Genomic DNA, 9,581 nt, shown 5'->3' on the forward strand with positions numbered 1-9,581 from the left:
ATATCGTTATTTTCAGTTCCAGAAGTGAAACTGTGTTCTTGCACCAAGCCACAGATTTGTTATACAATGAAATCAAGAAGAATATTGGTACTACTTCTTTTTTGGTGTTAATTTCAGGCCTACAGGACGGCGCTGCTTGCCCGCGAGTGACGGAGGAAGGTCCTCACATCCTGGTGGACTCGACTGACCAGTCGGTCTACCTGCAGATGGACGTGCCCAAGGAGACCAAGTCCTGGCGACAAACTATCAAGACGGCAGCTGTCGACAACGGGCCTAACCTCAGCGATCAGCAGCTCTCCAAACAACATCCCGGTCATCGTTGAGAAGTGCATCAACTTTGTTTATGCTCATGGTGGGTGACTCTTATTCATATTGTCTAGCAACCATAGAGAAAGTGTACATTCTGGGAACACGAAAAATGGTAAATTGTTCTAATTCCAGTGGTAAATTGTTCAATCACGGAACTAGTGCAAAATGTTCCCATAACCACATTCGCCATTTCAAAATCGTTGATTCAAGTTTTGCTGCTCACTTATGAGTTTATTCACACTAAAATGTGTCGTTTACTAGCTGCGTGGATGAAGAAAGCTGTTTTACAAACTTACCGTCTAGAAAAGTGTGCATTGCTTTCAGTCCATTAGTCTCAAATTTTCTATAGAGAAATTGGTAAATTCATTTAACGAATAGTCATCAAACATAATTTTGTTGATTATGACAATTGATTCTATGGCTTTGCTATGGTATACAAACAAGCTATCAGCGCATGCGCAGAGAAGCAAGCAGACTACATTCAATCGACCGATGAGAGCTCTGAAAATTTGAACTGTCAAAATTTACAGGTTTCGACTGTGGGGCAGGAACTTGGAACTGGAACTAGTTTCTGGTACAGAATCTGTCAAATTCTTCCCATGGGACGCGGAACCTTTTACCTGGTAAATTATGAATTAGACAATTTACCACATTCCATGTCCCAGAACGGGCTCACTGATAGCATAAGAAGATACCATTATATACTAGGCCTTTTATGTTCCAAATTTTCTAGACGATGGAAGATAGAGGTAGATAGATGAATTGTAATAGAAATAGAGAGATAAATGGAAAGATAGATAGAGAACGATGAGTTGACTTATATTGTAATATTGATATATTATTATAATAATATTGTAATAGAGGTATTATTAGGTAATATGGATTATCATCTTTTCTTCCTTATTCTTCATCTCGCACTCTCTCTCAATCTATCTCACTCTTTCCCGGTATTCTCCCCAACTTTCATAATACTTCTCCCGCACTTTTGCTCGTTTTGCCTTGCGCACACGTCTTTGACACACTTCCATTGTTTCAATCGTTTTATTGACTCTTCCAATGAGCAAACTTCTGAATTCTGGTATGTATTAACAATACAATTAGCAAACTTCTGGTATTGTATTATAGGTAATTTCTAATAGAGATAGAGAGATAAATGGAAAGATAGAAGAGAGACGATGAGTTGACTTGAGCCTGAAAAGTTGACTACTGTTTTGACGGGTGAGAGTTTGAGAACGGCACAGTATGAGAGACTACCAGCATCACATAGCTTCACGAAAAATAATTTCTAACTAGGACTATCGGCTTGCGTTAACAGTGCAATTTGAACATAAACGCCCTATACCATGTGATATCTTCTTATGCTATCTTTCCTCTATGGTAATAAGCTCTCCGATTGGCTGATTGGCGCCTGAAAACCTGCCTTATGGGGTCTGATCCTGATTGTATATCAGTATATTATCTAGTGGATAGAGTGCTTGCCTAGCGCATAGAGATCCCGGGTTCAAACCCTCTCAATACCAAAAGTTTTTTAACCATCACTCCCGTGTTATCGGATGGGCACGTTAAACTGTCGGTCCCGGCTGAAGTATGACAGTCGTAAGGCCCATTGACGGTCAAATTATATATTCAGGCGGTGGGACCTTCCCGCAAGGGCTCCCCACCAACAAAAGCCATACGAATTTACTTTATCAGTTAATTTAGGTTTACCAGATATAGTATACACGAGTTGTATTTTGTATCAGTACATAACAACTTGTGAATAAGAATTTAAATACTACTTGCTGAAAGTACAACTACTCTACGCCTCCAATTAGGAATGAATTCTATACTATTGACGAGCAATTTCTGTTTATATGTTTGTATTTCACCGGATCTCGAAAACGGCTCTAACGATTCTCCGAATTCGGAACATAGTAGGTTTATAATATAAAAATTCGTTTGCACTCGGCCTCATCCCTGGAAAACTCACGGAAGGACATTAAAAGGATAATTATCATTCATCCTTGGAAAAACAGCTGATAATATTATTTCGTCGTCTGTAGATGATGGAAGTGAATTAGCGAGTTCATGTGTGTGGGACTGTATCAAAGTTAATGACTCAGCTGTTGAACTTTTGTATTCATTCAATCAGGTACAAAACGCCGGGTTTATTTCAATCCTGATTGATTCCAGTAGAACCATCTTTTTGAAATGGTCTTCTCTGATTTGGTTCACGTGAAGTAATCAGGATTAAAATTAACCGGCTTTTGTGCCCGGGCCTTTGTGAAGGACAATTTTTCTTCCTTTGGGATTAATCTCAATTCACTGTGATTAGAAGAACAGTTCTGTATGACATTGGATATCATTAATTTCTTCTTTCTTAATAAATGTTTTATGCTTTTGTACTCCAGAGCGAAGCTCGGTCCCCGATATTTAATTTAATCTATCATTAGCTACAAAAAAAACTTAAAATAACTTGGACCTCATATACTAGTAGTTCTGTGAACAGTAGACCTCACGCAGTATTCTCATCCACAAGTACCTGATTGAAACTATAGACCTTATGGAAATACAGCAATAGACTGGGCTTCTCCACACATCTGTGTAATCACTTGTCAGCTGATTTATATGATAATTCTATAGTCTGATTTTTACTTTAATATTGGCGTATGAAGGAGGCTCCTTTTTCCTTTGATATTATCCTTGAAATGCAAAATTTCCAAAAACCTTGTAATACGTCGACGCGCAATTAAAAAGGAACATAACTGTCAAATTTCAATGAAAATCTATTACCGCGTTTTGCCGTAAATGCGCAACATAAAAACATATATACATTCAACATTTAAACATTAAGAGAAACGCCAAACCGTCGACTTGAATCTTAGACCTCACTTCGCTTGGTCAATTAGGTTTGATTAATTCACAGTACTACATACAATCTTGTTGTGTTTTTTGAAGGTCTAATTTTGTTCACAGTACTAAAATCCTGTTTCTTTTGTTGAAGGTCTGATGTCGAAGCATCTACAGGCGTTGCGGCGCCAATTCGAACGTCACGAAGCTGCTGTCTGCGTTTCAGACGGACGCGTGGGCGGTGCAGCTGAGCAGACAGGACTACACAGAGTACGATGTTGCCAATGTCCTCAAGCGCTTCTTTCGCGAACTACCCGAGCCCGTCTTCACGGCGCATCTGCACAGACATCTTTGTAATACTGCCGGGAGAGATACGGCAACATAATCAGTAATTCATAATTGTGATACTTCATTTCTTATACTGTCCACTATTTAGTTGACCGAGCGAAGTGAGGTCTAAGATTCAAGTCGACGGTTTTGCATTTCTCTTTATGTTTATATGTTTAAATGTTATATTTATGTTTTATGTTCCGCATTTACGGCGAAACGCGGTAATAAATTTCTTGGAATTTGACAGGTATGTTCCTTTTTAAATTGCGCGTTGACGTATATACAATGTTTTTCAGAAATTTTGCATTTCAAGGTTATATACTAGTAGTTCTGCGAACAGTAGACCTCGCTCATGAATACAACTCTCAATCTTATGAGAAGGGCCAGTAAGTACAGTATATTATGTGAAGATTTAGCCATGTCATCTATTATTTTCTCCATGCGAAAAATTAGGAACATGAGTTGCTGTATCTTCAAAGATACTTTTGAGATTATTTCACGGTTTTTTCAAATATTACAAAAAACCGAGGTCTTACCAAAATTGTTACACATACGTTTTCTCCCTTTTGTTTCAAAGATTTTGCATACCAATTTCATCCGAATCGGACAATAACTGCGACTGTAACTGCGGTACAAAACAAACAAACAGACAAAGCCGATCGAGTCGAAACTAAGACCTTAGCTTCGCTTTGGTCAAAAAGGAAAAGGAGCCTCCTTCATACGCTAATATGAAAATCAGACTTTAGAATATTATTCTAATAAATCTCGTCTAGTGGACAATTTACTACCCGTTCAAAAACATCTAACATTTTGAAAATAATCTTTCCATCAACGTTAGTAGACAGTTGACTATAATACTACGTTCAAAAACATTGACATCTTGAAAATAATATATCTTTTTATCGACGTTAGTAGACAGCTGACTATAATACTACCCTTTCAAAACATCGAACATCTTGAAAATTTATCTTTCCATTAACGTTGTAGACAGTTGCAGCCAGACCTGATAACAGCGCTCACACTCACATTCCGGGACGACTTGTCACGGTACGATAGGACAGAAAGCTCTATGTTTATTTAGGATTTTTTTTGTAGACATTTTAAATTGAATGTTTAGTATTAATATTGAGAAAACATAACAACAGGTCAATGTAACTTACTGAGCGCGAGATCTACTGTTCAAAGAACTACTAGTAGTAGTCACGATCTACTTATTACGAGGGTAATTTTTCTTTAAACCTCCGATCTCATATCAGAGACACAAACAAGCGGTAGGGAGGCGCTTTACAGAGCTGAACAGCTTGTTATCCCCACCAAACGCCTGTGTCGGTGCGGCCAAATCGCAATTTTGTCCAGTTATAGACCCACTAAAATGGCCGCCTCACTTGTGTCTGCCGCTAAGTGCTAGTTGCGTAGTGTTATTCAAATCACAAACAGCTCTAAAGGTGTAAAATACCATGGTTATTTTCTTTCAGGCATTAGATATAGTATTTTGTTTTGGGGGGCTGGAAGAATTCATTTGAACACAAACTTGAAAATGCAGACAAAAAGCACTTCGGATTGTGGGGGGGGGGGTCCATATTCTCCTGTAAGCCATATTCAAAGCACTCCGTCTACTTACAGTTCCAGCGATATACTTCCTTGAAGTTGTTCTGTTTGTGTTCAAAAACAAGAATATTTTTAATGCTAACCGAATTTGTCATCCTTATGAAACAAGAGGTAAAAAATACAGGATTATTCCAGTTCCCTATCCATTGACTGACTCTTCTCGAAAAGGGACCGTATTATCAGGACTCAAGTGTTTTAATTGCATTCCTGAGGAATAAGGCTGTGTAGCAGCTATAAGTTATTCGTATCAAAGATAATTAGGACACTGGTAGAGGCTTGTCCTTATACCATTGAGGAGTGTTTTAGAGCATTCATGAGACTTCATTCTTAAAATGACATGTTGTATGCCACTTGAGTACTGCTCAGAATTTGTGGTTTCACACAAAAATATTATAATAATTCGTTTTTGCAAGCAAGAGACAGTTCAGCATAAAGCAGGGAACCCCACTATGCCGTCACCGTCAGGCGCCGTCCGGCACACCGACCGTCACCGTCAGTCGCCGCCTCACCGTCATTTTTCCCGCGATAACCCACTTGCCCGTCTGGTTAGCTCTGTCAGAACCGGAGCTACCAGAAGAAATGCATCAGTTGCGATGGAGAGTTCATCAGACGAGGAGGAATTGCTATAAATAGCCGCAGCATGTACTGAAGAAGAAGAGATACAGAAACGGAGGAAGCATACGTACTGGGTGCACAGTAGCTTGCTCTGTATAAATTACAGCAATCTAACAACGATTATTCAAATTATACGCAGAAAACGTTATGATGCTGTGCTGAATGGTCTCAGAAGACGTCAGTGCTGGTGCAAACATACGGCTTCTCCAGCAAATCAAATGGATAATTTCGATCACCCACCATACAACATTACTTGGCCACTAGTAACTTATACTTTCCCCAGACTTAAGCATGACTTGAGGCAGAGCTTCCAAACTAACGAAGAATTCCAAAACAACGTGGTAGCCCACTTTAACTCATTTGTTTGCAACATTTTATGAAGCGGGTTTTTGTAGCTGAATCACTGGTATGTCAAATACCTCAACCTTCACGACATAAGAATTAGCATGAGTGTAAGTAACTTTCTGTGGAAAAATTATTCTTTCATATACATTCGTATTTTTTATTAATGACCAATCGGAGCTTTAAAAATGAAGTTTGTTAATCTATACTAGTACATGGAATCATCTCCAAAGCATAGCAAATTAATTTTTCCCACAGATACCTTGAAAAGTGCCCATTTGTGCACTGATTGCAGCCGCAAAGAATCACTTTTCCGCTCTAGTGCGCAAAGTATTACTTTGCGTACTCCAGATTTGCAGCATGACAACGCAAATAGTTAGTAGGTTATTGGAGCACCAGAGCGGGAAAATCAAAATCAAGTTGGTAATACTGACTGTGGTGCACGTTATTATATGGCAGAGTGGACAACGATGACAGCGACAGCCACCACATGAGTGCCGCCTTCATTCATTACATTATTATTATTCAATTAAATAAATTAAGGGTTGTATTAATAATAGAATCACAGAAAAACATTTGATGGATTTCAGCCATCATTTTACCCATAATCAACCACTTCTCATATTCAATAGTAACTGTAGAAAGTTTAATGTGAAATACGTGAGCAAAGTTCCTCTGCTGCACTCAAGAAGCCATTCCGCCCTCGCCTACGGCTCAGGTGTAAACGTTTCTTTCGGTGTAGCAAACTGTCCTTTGCGCACTAGTTGCACAAATAACTATTGTTATTTTGTATATTTTGCTATACCGTATTTATATTTCATGTTAAGCACTTGCAAATTCATAGTGAGTAGTTCCATTGTTTTCAATTACGAATATAATTAATTGATAATGTTAGACTATTTATTTAAATATTCATTAGAAGAAATAAGTAAAGATATGATTCCTCGAACCATTATGAACTGTGACGTTCACCCTTTTGAATTTCACTGACATGCTGTCATTATTTTAACTGTAAGTTAGATTTATATACTTTAAGTAAGAAGTCATTACTACATTAATGAAATAAATAAATCTACAGTTGAAATAATGACTCCACGTCGGTAAAGCAAGTGATTATCACAAGAAGACTTTAACTATTTAAACTGAGCTTTAAATAACTTTAACTTTTTAACTATAGTGAGATCCACGTTATAATGACAGTATTTGATAACATAGGTGTTGCCATACTTTTTTATCATTCGAAAAAGCAGATAGCGCTATCATTTCCTATCTCAGCAACTATGCCAGATAAGTTTTTTACAATGTGGAAATATAATTAACAAAATGTTCAATCGCATTTATGAATATTTATTATTTATTAATTGAAAATTTATTTTCTTGACGAATAAAATATAACTGACTATTTTAAACAAGAATGAATAATATTACATCGATATACCGGTATTAGCTATCCTATATAGAAGGCAGGGCAAGGCAGAGAATCAGCAACGCTGTTCATTTACTATCCTTATTCACTGCTATTATAACGTGAAACTCATTTTAGACCTGTTCCTTGTTTCTGTTCTGATTTTATAACAATATTACTTGTTTAATATATGCTATATCTTATATTTTTATTTATTTATTCTAAAAAACACTATGATCATAATATTTTGACAGTTTATTTAGCTTCTGTAGTTCAATGAATCCAAATGTCAATCATTTAATTGCAATGTTTGCAGTACTGAAGTGTACAGAGGAGGAGAAATTGTCGATCTACAGGACTCACTGGAGCAATTGCCCACTGTTAACTACCTGACAATACGGCTGCTGGTCGCATCTCTACGCACTTGACCAGCAGAGGGAGCGAAATCTCATGCCCATCAAAAACCTGGCAGCAATTTGGGCGCACTCTTATGCATGTTGAGGTTAGTAAGTGATTCACTTGTAGATTATTAGTCAATTTCTGAACCATCATTCAGTTACTATGGTTTAGAACCATAATTTAGTTAATAATTGAAACAGTCGGTAAATTATTTAACTTGAATTTTTCAAGTTATTTCAAATGAAGCAATTCGAATATTGACTTATGGCTTTGATGAAAGTTAATTTCATCACAAGTTGATTTTCACGAAAAATAATTCAAATACCTAAGGTATGTGAACTAGGAGACATGCTTATGATGAGATTGTATACTATTATATACATACAGAAAAAAGATTGATATTTCTAATATTATGGCCAGTTGCACAAAAGCGGTAAAATTTTAACCGTGAAATTCCACGAGAACCAATCAGAGAAACCGTCTTATCAAAAAGACCTCTGATGGTTCTCGTGAAACTAATCACAGTTGAAATTTAACCGGCTTTTGTGCAACTGGGCCTCCTAAGTATATTTTTAAATTACATATGATAAGTAGTTCAAATATTGTATATTGTAATGTTTCTGCTAAATATGAATCAGTAAAAAAAGTAAATTCGTATGGCTTGTGTTGGTGGGGAGTCCCTGCGGGAAGGTCCCACCGCCTGATATATAATTTAAGCCATAAATGGGCCTTACGACTGTCATACTTCAGCCGGGACCGACAGTTTAACGTGCTCATCCGATAACACGGGAGTGATATGGTTAAAAAACTTCTGGTATGAGAGGGCTTGAACCCGGGATCTCTATGCTGCTACGCTATGAATCAGTGTTGTTCTTGATCTATAAATGATAGTACTGTATCATTCTCGACCTTCTAGAACTTCATATCTCAGTTTAGCTAGTGTATAACTGAAGGTACTATAGCTGTTTTATCACACATGATACCTTGTTTGAAATGATCCAAATGATTTGAAGCAAATGTAAATTCAACGTCTGCATATAATGAATTTTTTCCTATGTCAACAGTCATTCTAAATGAGGATGAAATTGCGAGGTAAGCGAAAGCGGACTGTACAGTAATTGATTAATCCTTATTTTTTTGTAAAAAATGCCAAGTTTTATCTTTCAAATTATTTGGTAACATTTTGCTGTTACAGAGTTTCATTGGTACATTTCATAGTTTCATAGAACATTTCACAGTATATTAAAAGTATGTCTATCATAAGATTCCATTTTCATTTGAATGAATTTTGTTTTGATCTTAGTAAACCCCCTCTATTTAGTACCTATCATCGTATATGTAAAAATTAGTTGTTGTAGTTTTAGTCCTACCTAGGTTAGACACTAACGTAACTTTTCAACCGATATTTTCGACTGTACAGCAACTTTTCACCGTATATTTTCGACTGTACAGCAACTTTTCACCGTTATTTTCGACTGTACAGCAACTTTTCACCGTATATTTTCGACTGTACAACAACGTAACCTGAACGCTAATGCCAGTTGCTTCGACATAGCAACACTGGTTTTCGTAGGTATACAGTCCTTGTGCAGCCAATCAACAAGAGATTATTATATTGATTATTTTGTTCAATTGTAATTGAACTGTATGATAATTTATAACCCTGAGACCAATCCAGTACTGCTCTATGATGTTGATTATAAACCTGTCTTCTAGAAATAATAATAACCCTGAATTGTGTGAA

At 36.9% G+C, this 9,581-nt stretch overlaps 1 protein-coding gene across 1 annotated transcript; it reads left to right on the top strand.

Annotated features, from left to right (window-relative positions):
* The first annotated feature begins 554 nt into the window (after window positions 1–554).
* On the top strand, window positions 555–7,831 carry LOC120349180 (GTPase-activating protein rrc-1-like). Its single transcript, XM_039419146.1, has 3 exons — window positions 555–616; window positions 3,307–3,503; window positions 7,755–7,831. The coding sequence occupies exons 1-3, from the start codon at window positions 555–557 to the stop codon at window positions 7,829–7,831; spliced, it is 336 nt and encodes a 111-aa protein (XP_039275080.1).
* The last annotated feature ends 1,750 nt before the right edge of the window (window positions 7,832–9,581 follow it).

Source organism: Nilaparvata lugens, unplaced genomic scaffold, assembly GCF_014356525.2.
Source record: "Nilaparvata lugens isolate BPH unplaced genomic scaffold, ASM1435652v1 scaffold8576, whole genome shotgun sequence".
NCBI lineage: Eukaryota > Metazoa > Arthropoda > Insecta > Hemiptera > Delphacidae > Nilaparvata > Nilaparvata lugens.

Excerpts from the sequence above, each read along its gene's own strand:
- LOC120349180 (XM_039419146.1), top strand. The coding sequence starts at position 555 with ATGTGTCGTTTACTAGCTGCGTGGATGAAGAAAGCTGTTTTACAAACT. Across the intron at positions 617-3,306 it reads CAAACTTACCGTCTAGAAAA|CATCTACAGGCGTTGCGGCG; the intron begins GTGTGCATTGCT and ends CTGATGTCGAAG. Across the intron at positions 3,504-7,754 it reads ACATCTTTGTAATACTGCCG|TACTGAAGTGTACAGAGGAG; the intron begins GGAGAGATACGG and ends CAATGTTTGCAG.